Genomic DNA, 15,945 nt, shown 5'->3' with positions numbered 1-15,945 from the left:
GACTAGGAGACTGAGGAACAGAGCCTATAAGGGGTTCCCTAGCCAGGTGAGACCAGCACCTGGGAGATTACCTTAACTCTGTCATTGAGGAAGGAGTTCTGAGTAACAGAGATTAAGGAGAAGTAGAAAAGACACTAGAAAGTCTGTCCCATACAAATAAATTTTTAATAACTTCAATTTGCCACCAGCTTCCAGCTCCTGCTCCTCTGAGGTTCATCAATGTGGAAAACACTAAAATGCCCCAGGCTGAACTATCCATCTAGTCATCAGAGATGACCCAGCCCCTGATATCTTAAGAATCTACAATTATTCACGGCAGCACAATGTGGATTCTCTGGAACTTGCTCAGTGTTGGAGCTGGAACTCTGGTTCCCAGGAAGGGCAAGTATCCCAAAGACACCTGAAGTGGAAGAGTAGCCTGGGAGGTCCCAGACCTGCTCTCCCAGCTGGATTCTGGCATTTACTTCCAGATTCTTCCTATGCTGCTTGCTCCCTACCATCCTGAAGGCTTTAAAAAGTGCTTTAGAAAGGGAGGGTCTCAGAGGAGCAGCGACTTCAAAGGCAGCTGTGGGGCAGGGAAAGCCTACAGCAGTAGTCCCATGGAGGCTGTCCAGAGGAGGAAACACAGGCCAACTTTTCAAAGGTCGGCCTCTCCATGATGCTCACCTGGCTTGTTTCAGAGCCTGGCCCTGGCAAGCTCTCTCCCTTGCAGGCACCAGACCACCGCAGGAACAGATTCCTCCCCAGAGGAAATTCTCAGGCAGGCTGGATGTAAACAACAGCCGGGTGAGGGGGTGGAACACGTGGAGGGGAGCTCAGTAGAGGCAAGAGAGGCTCCCAGAGGAGGGGGTGGCTAAGGAGGTGGGGAAACTGCTGGAAAGGGAACCAGCAAAGTAGGCACCTGAGGGCTTCAGAAAACCTGTCAATGTTTATTTCACACACATACCCTAAAGACAGTTTAAACCAGATTGAAAATGAAAAGCTAAGATTGTGACCCTGTAGTGCTGAAGAGTCAATGGGCTGGAAGGCAGGGGAACACTCACAGGTATTCCTGGTGCCAAGAATCAAATGCAGAAAGTGGTGGCCAGACAGCAGAGGAGTCAGCTCTGGATTCAGAAAATAGAAAGAAGGTACCCCATAACTATCCCACCCAAGGCCTGAGCTAAGGGTCCTAATGACTGGACAAAGTGCCGGTGGGGCATGGGACACAGATTTCAGGGCTGGCTCAGCCCTGGGCTCAAACGAAGCAGAACTGGCTCCACCTACATCTGAGAGTTAGTCTGTTTTCAGAAGCCTAGGTGAGCCACTGACCCCATGGATGTGGGCATCACCCTGAGGCTTGCCCAACAGCTCCTGACAATTAGTTAGTAGCCATAACTTGTAATCTCAATTGGAAATATGAGGGGTTGTCCAGAAAGCCCACCCCAGAAATCCCCACATTTCTGGAGGTGTCTCCCTGTGCCCACCCATCCTTTCCCCAAATAAGATTATCCCTAGCTTGCCCATCCTGGCCCCTGCTGTCCAAGCTCCAGTGAAGCGCGGCCTCCACTGATAGAACTTGTGTCTGTGTTTTTCTCCAACCTTGGGAACAGGACCTCGCCCCTGGCCCGCCCTCCAGCCCAGAAGCCTCGTGGGTAAGGGCAGTCAGTGGCTGCTCAGGTATGCGTGGCAGCTTCAGGAGATAGTAGAGAATTCCTTGAGCAGGACTTCCTGGCTGAGTGTGTGGAAGGCCAGGTTCCTCCGGACGTTGGTGCTAATGGATCGAACCTGGGAAAAGGTGAGGGGAGATGGGAGGGCACAGGCAGAGAAAAAACAGGAAAAAGTCCATTACAAACAGTAGAGACAGTGCCTGAAGCACAAGGCCAAGATGCAGTGCTAGAAATTTCTCTCTCAGGAAATGAACTCTTAGCATCTATCATCCCTGCAGGTAAATGAGCGAATAGTTCTGTGATGGCAGGAAGGAAAAAGAGGCTGAGAGAAAGAATTCGAGTGGATGTGAGAAGAACACAACCTGATGAGGCAGAGACAAGCAGAGACAGCGAAGGAGTGCCGAGGTCAGGCCTCTGGCCTTGCCTTGGCCAGGCTGAGGGGGACTGGTCCAGTCAGTGGTCTAATGGAGGAGGAGAAACTGAGGCCAGAGAACTCCTGCTCTGGAGCTCCCTCTCTGTGGGCGTTTTTCACATCTCCTCAACCTCCTTCTGTATATATCTACTTTTCTGGTTGGAAAAGGACTTTGGAGATGCAGCCCTTGTCTGGCACGGATGGCAGGAGTACAACTCAAAGAGGCCAACAGCCAGGAACAGGTCACATAGCCAGCAAGTCCCAGCTGTGGGAGCAGGACCTAGGTTTCTTAGCTCCTAGGCCAGCACTCTCCATACCCCAAAGATGCCTGCCCACTTTAGAGGAAAGTCTGCTTGTATTCTCACCACGTTCTCTCTACTGACGGCTTTCTACCCAGAGACTGAGAACCTTTCAGGAAGTCCTGTCTGTGTCAGCAGGGGAAAGGAGTCGGAAGGCCGAACTCCCTGATCTGAGTGGGTTCTAAGAGTAATCAGCAGATGGATTCATTCATTGGAAATAGATGTGAACATTGGCCTAGAGACAAAGCAGGGGTGGAAGGAGACAAAGAACATGTATCTGTCTTAGGCCCCAAAGCCCAGGCAGCTTTTCTTCCATCTCTGCTGTGCTATGGGAAACATAATGAAGTCATCAGGCAGGAAGCAGAGGAAAGGCCAGTATGGCAAACAGCAGGCAGCCCAAGTTCATTAGCTCCAAACCTAACCAGACTCTCTGAGCTCCCCTATGCCAGTGGTACAGCTATGTGGAGACATAAGTAAGGCACAGACTAGTGCCCCAAAGCCTCAAGACAGCTTTTGATGTTTCTCCTCCTCAGTCCTCTTCCTCTCCCAGTAACTTAATCTCTTAAGACCTGACCCCTAGATCAACTTGAAGACTTGCCGACCACTCCATAAAAGTACTGTATTCTGCTATCTCCTTACATTAGTGGCTTACCTGCTCCCCACTATCTCAGCTCAGAGTATATATGCCTCACCCTGGGGAAGGCCAAAATCCCAGGAATGGCATGTTGGGGTCAGAGTTGGGCTGGGTTTAGCACAAGACATATGACCTAAAGTCTAGCACCTTCCTTACAGACTAGGCATAGGTTAAGTAAAAAGCTGGGCTGATGCAAATTCTGCCCTGGCAGTGGGAGGTCTGAGGACATGGGAAGTGGGTACAGAGGCCTGTGTGTCCAGGTCTCAGGCCCCAGACCAGAGTATACAGAGTGACTGGGCTTTTCCTGAGGGCAACTTCTAAGTGCAGGGCAGGAAAGGGACCACTAACAGGGTAGTCCAGTTCTGTGGAGATGTCAACCAGGAGGTGGAGGAGACGGAACAAGTGTTCACTGGCTTCAGATGGCCAAGGGAGGAGCTGCAGGAAGCTGAGTGACTAGAGAGTGGGAATGCAGGTAGGGAGTGAAGACTGGAGAACTAGATTGGAAGGGCACTCAGACCAGGACCCAGTTAGGTATTTAGGAAAGTGGTTACATAAGGAGGAGAAGAATCAATTACTCTCATTAGTTGCTCTGAGGACAGGCAGGATAAGGGGGGCAATGAGCCAGAGCTGCCACTGGGAATGCACATCAAACTTCAGGCCTAGCTTAAGCTGCACAGGGCTATCTCCATGGCTGCAGAGGAGGGGTGGGCACTGCTGCCTCAGGCTTTTCACCCTTCCCAGCCTGGCACCAGTACCCCAGTGATTATCTTCATCTCTCACCACCTGGTCCTTCCTGGACTGTTGTGGAACAGAAGTGGCAAACCCAATCCAATTAGGCCCCTCCAATCTTATTTCATCAGCCTGTACCCACCTGCACAGTAGAACCCAGGGGCGGGGAAGGGCCCTCCACAGACATAGGCAGAGACAGAGGCAAGGCTCACTCACCAGCTCTTTGAAGAAGGCGGCTTCCTTGTGCTGCTCCGAGTAGCGCTCGTACTGGTCCAGGCCATCCTGCAGCTTCAGTGTGAGTGTGTCATAGTTGGCTCGCACTACCTCTAGCACCTGGGGAAGTCAAGAACCAGCAGGGCTTAGGCCACACAAACCCTAGGTCACTTGGCCCCCACACCTTTCCTGCTGCTCTACTGGGCTGGATTCAGTCTGGGACAATACACCCAAGAGACTCTGTCACTACTTGTTACTGAAAAAAGCCTGGCCATGGCAATTCCTCAGGTTTCTGAGACTTTAAAAAAAATTTTGTATTGAAATATAGCTGATTTACAGTGGTGTGTTACTTTCAGGTATACAGCACAGTGAATCAGTTATACATATACATAAAATATATAGGGAATTTCCCAGTGGTCCAGTGTTTAGAACTCTACGCTTTCACTGTTGAGGGCATGGGTTCAATCCCTGGTGAGGAATTAAGATCCTAAAAGCCATGTGGCATGGCCAAAATACATACATACATATATATATATATATATATGTGTGTGTGTGTGTGTGTGTGTATTTTATTTTTTACATTCTCTTGCATTATAGGATATTATAAGATACTAAGTAGAGTTCCCTATGCTATACAGTAGCTGGGACCACTTTCTAATTTCTTCCATCCCCTGCCTTTCCTGACCGGTCCAGCCTGGTTTTCAGGGCTATTTACTGTGGGTATGGTAAAGGAGATGAGAAGAGGTGACAGAACAGTGAGTGTCTGAGCCCCTCAGTATCCCTGATACCACAGATGCATTCTCAGCTGTATCGTGCAGCTTTCTCTGGCCAGGCTGTCACAGTTGCTGAGTAAGACTTTGCCAATATCTCTCCTCTTCCCTTTCTGGGAACCACATTTCTTTAGTCCTGGGATGTTCCTCAGCACCATCTGCCACTTGTTTTCATCTCTCAATGCCAACTCAGTCTTCTTATCCATTGCCTGGATGGAACTTTTGAGCATCCAAGCCTTGGAGTGTAGGAGACATTTCTAGGCTAAGCTACAGTTTATCTCATCCTCTTCTGTTCTGAGGAGGGGTCCCCCCCTACTATGTCTCTGTGGTGGACTCAGACTTCCGCTAACTCCAGGAACCTTGGATCTCTGTGGTTCCAGAAGGAAAGGATTACCAAAGCCAGTTCTGATGTGAGTCTGGCTTATTAGACCACGAATCAAAGGCAAGGACAGTTAGTTACATCGTGACCGAGCCCAGGCTCCTGCTACTCCCTGTAACAAAAACTATTTTGGATATATCATGCCCATTATTAGCAAGATCAGACTAGTATTTAGAGAGTGTAATACTACCTTGCCAGCTTGAAGATAATCATATTTGGGTTATACAATGATTAGTTACATCAGAAGATGTAGATCTTCTCCATTAACTTAAAAGAAGTGAGCTGGGTAGAAAGGAGAGACCAGGAGAGTGACTAAATTTTCACTCTGACAATCTGGCCAATAGCTATTCTGCAATTCGGTCTGACCTGAGAGGGAAGTGTAGTGATGTCATGGAGAGCTCCCAGCTCAGCCGGGAGTCTTGCAAGGAATGAGTATGATAAGGGAGGCTGAGCTTTAACAGAAGGCAGGGCTGAAGGGAGTAAGCTAGAGTCAGGACTGATCAGAGGGGTTGAGAATGCATTCCTGAGGGGTACAAAGGTGCCTCTGGGCTGTTCCCTCCACCAATTCAGTCTTATTTCAGGGCAGAGTGCACCTGGTGGCAAATATATCTGCCTGCCAAGAATTCCTGAGGAGAGGGTAGGGATGGAGAACACAGGCTTGTGTTCCTGAGTTTGGGAAGGACAATCAGGTCAAAGTTCTGGTCCAGATTCAGGCTCTTTTCCTCCAGACATCACAGTCTTCAAGGTCACTTCGCCAAACTATGTCCCACAGACCCTGGTTTCTTCGCTTTTGTTTGTCGGTTCCCTTGGCAAGACTTTAGGAACATGTCCCATTTGGGCCTCACCCTCAACACTGGCCTGAGATGTGGTGAAGGTGGTAGTTACACAGAGGACAATTTCCCAGAGCCCTTGTGCCTAAAGGCCTTAGGCTTTCTCATAATTTGCTGTCTCAACATCAATTTCTGGCTTCCTGGCAACTTCAAAGGCCCTTCCTAGATGGACATTTCTCCCTAATCCATCAGGTACAGTCTATACCCTAACAGAGCCACCTTTGTTCACCAGTTGTTGGGCTTGTGGGCTTCCTAGAACCTTGACCACCACCTTAGTTCAACGTAGCTCTAAAGGCAGTAAATCACCTATGAGCCACATGCTCTCTAAGGAGTCCTTATTCCCCGACCTGTGACGCTTAGTCCATGGGAACCTGGGTCCTGGCAAAAAGGTCTGATAGAAAACTGAATTGGGGAGTTTCACTCTTACTGTGGAAACTCAGACAATCACCTAACCTCTCTGAGGTGGAACTTCAAGAGGGGTTCTCTCTGAAAGGTGAAAGTTGAACTCACCTTCCAAACACGACATGGGAATAAAAGTTCTGACTTCCTGAAAGTAACATACAACTGATGGAAACATTATCATCCCAATGGCTATACAGCAACCTGGATAGTTCCTGGACTTGCTGCAGAGCCCCGGAAGTACCTACTTCTATTTCAAACTGTCCCAAAGATCTTACGTGCATAAATGACTCTTCACCATGAAGGAACATCTTCTGGATTTAAGTGGAAGGCACAAATGACCTCAGTTTCAAAGATCTCATTAGATATCTTGAAACACTCTGCCTCAGGTGAGGGAAGAATAAATTAGTGAGGGAGAGGACCTAAACTCCTTCCTTGAGGTCTCCAGAGGAGACATAGGCTTTGAGGTTAGGAAGACCTGAATTTTACTCGCAGATCAACCACAGGTAGCTCTGTAAACTTTACATACTACTTAATCTCTGAATCTCTTTTTCTTATTTGTAAAAGGATAACACTATCTTCCTCATAGAGCTGATGTGAGGATGAAATGAGATAAGATTGTCCAATGCCTGGCACATTAATAACAACAATAAAAGGTTACTAATTTTATGATGAAAGCCTCCTCTGGTGACAACAGGCCATTGAGTAGTTCTGCTTATCCCCAGGTAGTTCTAACCATAAATAAGGAGCTGGAACCTTACACATCTCCATTAGCTTATGGGACATACTGGTGAAAAGTATTCTCTATACAATAGAAAAGCAGGCATGACCCCATGTCCTGAGTGTAACTGACAATGCATCAACCAGAAGTCAGAGAATGCCCAGTATCCACCGCCAACTTTAGTAATCTTAGTAGTTTAGGCAGATACAGGTTATACTAAAGACAAGTTGAACAGAGGCCTGGCCTTGCATGATACAGGTTGGGAGGCTCTTCGCCACATCAGGGAGCAAAAAGATCCCAGAGCAAAAATGTAGTTCAAAATTGTTGATGAGGTTTCAGGCACACACACACATACAAACACCCTCTTCCTCTAGCACACATAATAGGCATTCCCAAAAGACTATTCAGTACCCTGTGCCCCACCTTTTTATTTTTTAGCAAGACCTTTGAAATGGGAAATAAGTCTTGCCTGAAGATAGCAGCAAAGGAGGACTGCCAAGCTAGAAAAGTTCCTGGCGATGGCTATCTAGTCCTGATGTTAGAGGGCTTTACCTTGTGCCTGAAAACCTGCCTGGTCTCTGATGGGACATTTTGAATTAGGAGTAGGTACTTCCTGGGCTCTGAAGACAGTCCAGAGATTCAGTCCAAATCTCTGCTGGACTGAATTCCTGGGAGAATGAGAATGAGGGGACAACTAAGTAATAGGATGTGACCTGACAGCAAATTTGTGTTCATTACCTTCTTCTCAATTTGAAATGACATTTAAAGTATATAACCCATTTGGGGAAAGTATACAGGTCTGACACTAGCCCACTCCAGCCAGGGCAACATGTATGGCCTTCCTTAGAGACCAGGCTGCCAAATGAGGATGAAACCACAAGATACCAGTAGAGAAACCTACTGAGAAGTCTTATAGAATAGGAAACAAACACGGAACCTATCAAGACTGCAGTGGGGTGTAACAGAAAGAGGCTACGGAATCAGGAAAGTCTGGGTTCAAATCTTGACACCTTAATTTACTAGTTATATAACCTTGACCTGTCTGAGCTTTAGTTTCTTTGTCTGTAAAATAGTTACCATTATAATATTTTCTTACAATACTATGAAGATAAGTGATAATATATAAATAAACAATAATATATAATTAATTATATATAATAAATAAACAAACTAAATAATAAATATATAATATATAAATAAACTAAATAAATAATAAATAAATAAATTAAAATATTTAAGTGATAGTATCTAGCAAGGGTGCTAAATGAATGAAGGCTACTGAGATGGAAACAAGAAAACTGGAAAAAGAAAGTATCTGATATATTCAAACTAAGACAAATCAGGTGGTTAAATGGTGGGCAGGAGCATCTGGAAATAGCATGAATACCTGAGGATTGTGACATGAAAGGCAACCACAACTCGTTCTACCAAACTGTTACCATTGAGAGAAAATCATAAAAATTATAGTTCTGGAAGAAACCTTTGAAATCACCCAACTACCGAGTACATGGCCCTCATGTCACAGATGAAGAAAGACACGTCTTGAAAGGCTGTACACTGCCCCAAGACACAAAGCTGGGATTACACAGCAAAGTTTCCTGACTCCCTATGCAGTGCTCCTCCTGCACTAGCAAGCTAGTCTAGCCTGAGGTACGTTGTTGAGTTTACAGGCTAACTGATCTTTCAGAGAATAAAGATTCAAGGATCTCAAACTCCAAGAAGTGGGAAGCCTGACACGTGCAGAGCTGGGAATGTAACCTGGTGAAGGCCTGGTTTGATGTCTGAGCTTTAATGACTGCCGTGTCCTCGGGGCTCCACATCTTGTCAGTTTGCACTCACAGCAGCTGAAGACCCTGCTCAGCGGCTGAAGACCCTATTGATAATGTAAACCACCAACAAAACTTTACAGACTACCCCAAATTCATTATTAGCAAAGTCTGGCTTTGGTTGCTATTCTAATTACTCAATGCTCATTTAGAAGTTTAAAATTCAAAGGTCTTCAATGTTTATTATTATTTTATTTATTGTTTGCTGCACTGCACGGCTTGTGGGATCTTAGTTCCCCAACCAGGGACTGAACCCAGGCTCTTGGCAGTGAGAGTACAAACTCCTAACCCCTAGACTGCCAGGGAATTCCTGATCTTTAGGGTTTAATTGGGCTTTTTTGGCTGCAGCCACCAGACGGTTTCCAGGCTTGGGGTGGGGTGTTAAAAGGATACAGTGAATCCCTCTACAATGAATGATCCTACTTTAAGACCAATTTTCCATTCTTCCAAAAAGACTGTAACCACTCTGTTTTCATTTTCATGCAGTCCTGCTTTAACTCTGCTGAACCCCTAATCATTGAAAAATTAATCTCTGGATAGTTTGAGAGAGATAAAGTAGGTAAAAGAAGGAAAGAAAATAAAGGCTTTTTAGAGGATTTTCATAATAATCTCCATCCATCTCTCCACTGGACTCTGGCCATTTGCTCTACTTCAGATGTTTAATTTCACTGGTTGGAGAATATGACTTTTCAGTCCCATTTCTTCTGTAAAGCAGGAAAGGATTATTACTACTGATTTCCTCACTGAAACTGCATCATAGCTGGATTCTTAGCACCCTTAAGGAAGGGACCCAGTGCAACATTACAGATTTCCCACAATCCCTAATATAGTCTTGAGGAACAGTAAACACTCAACATGCTTGTGGACTAATTTAGTAACACTCAGGTCTCTCATCAAGGTCACATCATACGGGAATTCCCTGGAGGTCTAGTGGTTAGGATTCAGCTTTCATTGCCGTGGCCTGGATTCAATCCCTGGTCAGGGAACTGAGATCCTATTAGCCATAAAGCCTGGCAAAAAGAGAAAGTGATGTGATAAGATTAGAATTGGACAGTGCACCCTGCCAGCGCACTGTTCACAGTGCTCTGACATGCTTCTAAAGCCCAAGTCCTACCTTTAAGGAGCTAACAAGCAATAAGGAATCAAGCTAAACCACGACTGAAGGGCACACTTACATACACAGGCACAGAAACAGTTGAGCCAATAGAACTATAAGTGGTTTGGAGTCAGCTGACTAACTGATCAATGAATGGGCAGTCTGATTGAAACAGCATACCTTTTAAGATAGGGAAAATTAAGAAATCCAAAGTCTCTTCTCTTTTGCCTACCATGTAATCCTACTCAGCTAATTCAGACTGCAAAATTCTCATCAGTGTGGCAGGGCCCCTGGGATAGCAGCTCAGGAGGGCCATTAGTTGACAGGTCTGTGACTCTGGCCCTGACAGCTTAGGATTTCAGGGTCTATTATTTGAAGGGTAGGCTCTGCCCAGATGCTGAAAAAAATAAATCCTGCACAAAAGATGAGCAAAAGGTTGAAAGGGTGGGAAAGGATTTCACTTTACTCTCCACATAATCCATAGTTTCAACTTTTTTGGAAATCAGGTTTGATCCATTCTGAGATGCCCCTTTGAGGTGCGTTCAATTTAGCAACAAATTTCAACTGCACAATCCAGCTAAACTGTGCAGTGTACTCATTAGATAACTGTCCAAAATAATCTAAGCAGACACACAAAGTGATCTTTGAATAGCCAGGTTCAAAGTCGTGCTGAACTATATTTAGCACTTATTTGCATAAGTAACAGGTTTGCATCTCAGAAGACAAGGAGAAGAAACAATTAGATCCATGAACTCCAAGGCTAACAAGTACCCAGAGAAAACTGTTAGCTTCCTTCAGATGTCATCTACTTAACCTCTTATTCAGGACAATGTTTGATTCATGTTGAGATGGACATAGCCTAAAAGATTCATGGTCTCCAAGCAGATAGTTAACTATCAGACAAAATATCAGCCATCCAAGAGCTCTCATGTTTCAATTCTTGCTGTTCTGAGAGATTTGAGGATAGAACCTTTGTAAATGATCAATATAAAGGCTGGACCTGGGCCCAAGAATAGAAGGAAAATATGGGGAAAGGGAAGAGAGATCTTTTAGTGTATTATCTTTAAAAATATATGAAAATGCGCACTATAACATCCTATTTCCAAAATCCATTCAAGACTCTTCTCTCGTAATGGAAAAAAAAGAGGAAGGAAGGAAGAAAGAAAATGAAGTAAAATGGACAATGCATATGAATAGTTAATTCAAGTGGCAGTTCTCTGAAAAGTAAATGAAATTTTAAAAATTTAGCTGGGTAGGTTAACTCAGGGTATACTCTAATATTTTGAAGTAGCTGAGGACTTCCACTTTGATTTATAATGGAATAACTGAAAGCTACAGAAGAAATAATTCTTTTTATACATTGTATAAAATGCAGTGCAGGACAGGAATCCTGAGAGAAAGAAAATATAAGGTGAGCATGAAAATCTTGCTGGGCTAAGGAGATACACTAAAGTTTGGAAAGGCAAAGCGGGCTGGCATTTGTGAGGCAGGTTACTGGAAAGGAAGGAGTTCAGCAAAGAAAAAGGTTTTAGAAATTTATGTACGGTTCCCACTGAATCTGTTGCTGAACACTAAGAATCACACTTTTAGCGGAAAATTCAACCAGTTTCCACAGAAAAATGACTGAGGATCTGTAAGATGAACAATTCCCAGAGCTCACACAGGATTGGGAGGTGTATGAATTTTGACCAACCAGAATGAAAAGTACCTGTTGAATGTGTAGGGCATTCAAAGGAGGCACCAGAACACTAACACCTTAACAGCAGAACTAAACTTGGGGGCTTCCCTGGTGGCTCAGATGATAAAGAGTCTGCCTGCAATGTAGGACACTCAGGGTTCGATCCCTGGAAGATCCCCTGGAGAAGAGAATGGCAACACACTCCAGTACTCTTGCCTGGGAAATCCCATGGACAGAGGAGTCCATGGGGTTGCATAGAGTCAGACACGACTGAGCGATCAACACGCACACACACAGATACACACACAGAATTAAAAGTCACTCTAAACCTATCTTAATAAAGATAAGGAGTTTCATACATGGTGGTCAAAAGGTACAAATTTCCAATTATAAGATAAATAAGTACTGGGGGTGTAACATACTATATGATGACCACAGTTAACACTGCTCCTTAGTATATTTGGGCTTCCCAGGTGGCACTAGTGGTAAAGAGCCTGCCTGCCAATGAAGGAGACTCTAGAGATGCAGGTTTGATCCTGGGTCAGGAAGATCCCCTGGAGGAGGGCACGGCAACCTACTCCAGTATTCTTGCCAGGAGAATCCCATCAACAGGGGAGCCTGGTGGGCTACCATCCATAGGGTCACAAAGAGTCAGACACAACTGAAATGACTTCGTACAGCACATATGGTATATTTAGAAGTTACTGAGACAGTAAATCCTGAGTTCTCATCACAAGGACCACCCCAGCCTCCTGCTGCCTTTTCATCTACAGGAGATGACTGATGTTAACTAGACCTACTGTGGTAAACTTAAATAGTGGTATATGTCAGTTATAGCTCAATAACACTGGAAAAGAAAGATCACTACATGAAAAAAAAGAAGTTTCAAAAGGATATTGTTGTTCTGTTGCTAAGTTGTATTCAATGCTGTGACTTCACGGACTGCAGCACACCAGGCTCCTCCTGTCCTCCACTATCTCCCAGAGCTTGCTCTAATTCATGTCCATTGAGATGGTGATGCTATCTAACCATCTCATCCTCTGTCACCCCCTTCTCCTTTTGCCTTCAATCTTTCCCAGCATCAGGGTCTTTTCCAATGAGCTGGCTCTTCGCATCAGGTGGCCAAAGTACTGAGCTTCAGCTTCAGCAACAGTTCTTCCCACGAATATTCAGGGTTGATTTCCTTTAGGACTGACTGGTTTGATCTCCTTGCAGTTCAAGAGACCCTCAAGAGTCTTCTCCAGGACCAAAATTCAAAAGCATAAATTCTTTGGCGTTCAGCCTTCTTTATGGTTTATGGTCCAACTCTCACATCTGTACATGACTCCTGGAAAAACCATAGTTTTGACTATATGAACCTTTGTTAGCAAAGTGATACCTCCGCTTTTTAATATGCTGTCCAAGGTATGTCAGAGCTTTCCTTCCAAGGAGCAAGTCTTCTAATTTCATGGCTGCAGTCACCATCAAGAAAATAAAGTCTGTCACTGCTTCCACTTTTTCCCCTTTTATTTTCCATGAAGTGATGGGATCAGATAATCTTCGGTTGTTTAATGTTGAATTTTAAGCCAGCTTTTTCACTCTCCTCTTTCCTCATCAAGAGGTTCTTTAGTTCCTCTTCACTTTCTGCCATTAGAGTGGTGTCATCTGCATATCTGAGGTTGTTGATATTTCTCCCAGCAATCTTACTTCCAGCTTGTGATTCATCCAGACCAGCATTTTGCATGATGTACTCTGCACAGATGTTAAATAAACAGGGTGACAATATATAGCCTTGTAGGACTCCTTTCTCAATTTTGAACCAGTCAGTTGTTCCATGTGAGGTTCTAACTGTTGCTTCTTGACCTGTGAACAGATTTCTCAGGAGGCAGGTAAGGTGGTCTGGTATTCCCATCTCTTTATGAATTTTTCACAGTTTGTTGTAATCCACACAAAGTATAGTCAGTGAAGCAGAAATAGATGTTTTTCTGGAACTCCATTGTGTTCTCCACGATTCAACAAATGTTGGCAATTTGATGCTGGTTCCTCTGCTGCTTCAAAACCCAGCTTGTAACATCTGGAAGTTCTCAGTTCACACACTGTTGAAGTCTATCTTGAAGGATTTTGAGCATAACCTTGCTAGCATGTGAAATGAGCACAACTGTATGGTAGTGTACACATCCTTTGGCATTGCCTTTCTTTGGGACCGGAATGAAAACTGACCTTTTCCAGTTCTATGGCCATGGCTGAGTTTTCCAAATTTGCTGACATACTGAGTGCAACACTTTAACAGCACCATCTTTTAGAATTTTAAATAGTTCAGCTGGAATTCTGTCATCTCTGCTGGCTTTGTTTGTAGTAATGCTTCCTAAGGCCCACTTGATTTCTCTGGTTCTTGGTGAGTGATTATCTGGGTCATTAAAACCTTTTTGTATAATTCTTATACAAAGAAGTTCTTAATCTCTTCTGCTTCTGTTAGGTCCTTACCATTTCCTTTATCATGCCCATCCTTGCATGAAATGTTCCCTCGATATCTCCAATTTTCATCTTTAAAAAAAAAATATTTATTTGGCTGTACATGTGGGATCTAATTCCCTGACCAGGGATCATACCAGGGTCCCCTGCATTGGGAGCTCGGAATCCTAGCCCTGGACCACCAGGGACGTCCCTCTCCAATTTTCTTGAAGAGATCTCTAGTCTTACCCATTCTATTGTTTTCCTCTATTTCTTTGCACTGTTCATTTAATAAGGCCTTCTTATCTCTCCTTGCTATTCTTGGAACTCTGGATTCAGTTGGGTATATCTTTCCCATTCTCCCCTGCCTTTTGCTTCTCTTCTTTCCTCAGCTATTTGTAAAGCCTCCTCAAATAACCACTTTGCCTTCCTGCATTTCCTTTTCTTTGGGATGGTTATGGTCACTGCCTCCTGTACAACGTTACAGAAAGGAAACTGCTGCTCCACAAATAATTTCCTTACCTTCCTCAATGAAGTCTGACACTATTTAATAAAGAAAGACAACAAAATCCAGCATTCAACTATATAACATTCACAATACCCAATATCCAGTAAAAAATTATCAGACATGTCAAGAAGCAAGAAAATGTAGCTCATAACCCAGAGAAACATCAGTGAACAGAAACAGACCCAGAAATGAAAGAGATGATGAAATTAGCAAGGACATTTAAAGAGCTATTATAAATATATTCAAGTGCTTAAAGACAACCATGAACATTATAAGGAACAAAATGGAAGGTATAAGCACATCACAATAAAATTGCTGAAACCAATGTTAAAGAAAGAATATTAAACGCAGCTCGACAGGGGAAAAACATGTACAAAGGAGCAAAGATAAAAATTCACACTTGTCAGAAACTATACAAGCCAGAAAACAATGGAATGATATCTGTGCCAGAAGAAACAAAAAAGTTAGCCTAGAATTCTATATCCAGGAAAAACATCTTTCTGAAATGAGTGAAATAAAGACCTTTTCAAACAATCTGAGAGAATGTGTTGTTAACAGTCCTACAATTAGAAGAGATGTTAACAAAAGCTCTCTGGTAGATGGAAAGTTACATTATCTGGATCTTTCAACAGGAATAAAACACGCTGGAAATGGTAAATACATGGATAAAGTGTAAAATATTTTCACATAAATTTGAAAACTAGGAAAAAAGATAATTGACTCATCAAATCAAAAAATGATAACAATGGAATGTGAAATTTAAAAGAAACCTAGAAGAAAAATGTTTGACAATAGTAGTACAAAGACCAGGAGTGGGGCAAATGGAAACACACTATTGTAAGGGTATTACACATTACATGAAGTCATATAACAAATTTTGAAGGTATACTGTAGTAAGTTAAAAATGCATGTTTGAAAACCTAGAGCAATGACTAAAATAATAAAACTAAGGGGTAGAGATAAGAAGTCAATATTGGACATAAAATGGAATCATAAAAATACTCAGTTAATCCAAACAAAAGCAGAAAAAGGAAAAAACAAACAGAAGAAAAAGAAGGGAAAAAAAGGCAAGATGGCAAATATTAACACAACCATATTAATAAATAAATTAAATGTAACATTTCAATTAAAAGACAGAGGTTGTCAGACTGGGTAGAAAATCAGTGTCCAGCTACAGGTTTTGTCTAAAAGAAATCCACCTAAAATATAAAGACACAGATAGGCTGAAATTATAAAGATGTGAAAAATGTGTTGTATCAACACTAATTAAAGCAAAATTGAATTGCTATATTAATAATCTGATAAGGAGACTTCAAACAAGGGATATTATCTGGAACAAAGAGTGAAATTTCATAAAAGCAAAAATAAACAA

The 15,945-nt window shown here is 43.3% G+C and overlaps 1 protein-coding gene across 3 annotated transcripts in view; it reads right to left on the bottom strand.

The window, feature by feature from the left end:
• Positions 1-146: 146 nt before the first annotated feature.
• Positions 147-15,945, bottom strand: part of ARMH3 (armadillo like helical domain containing 3) — a 181,447-nt gene continuing 165,648 nt past the window's right edge. For all 3 annotated transcript variants that reach the window (XM_005888075.2, XM_070363369.1, XM_070363368.1), the window contains 2 exons: positions 3,940-4,056; positions 147-1,767 (listed from right to left, as the gene is read on the bottom strand). In XM_005888075.2, the coding sequence (XP_005888137.1) occupies positions 1,675-1,767; positions 3,940-4,056 (210 nt within the window). In that variant the 3' untranslated portion in view covers positions 147-1,674. The remainder of the gene's footprint in view (positions 1,768-3,939; positions 4,057-15,945) is intronic.

This window comes from Bos mutus, chromosome 26 (genome assembly GCF_027580195.1).
Source record: "Bos mutus isolate GX-2022 chromosome 26, NWIPB_WYAK_1.1, whole genome shotgun sequence".
NCBI lineage: Eukaryota > Metazoa > Chordata > Mammalia > Artiodactyla > Bovidae > Bos > Bos mutus.
Note: the sequence above shows the minus strand (reverse complement) of the source record. Positions and strands in the feature narration are given on the sequence as shown.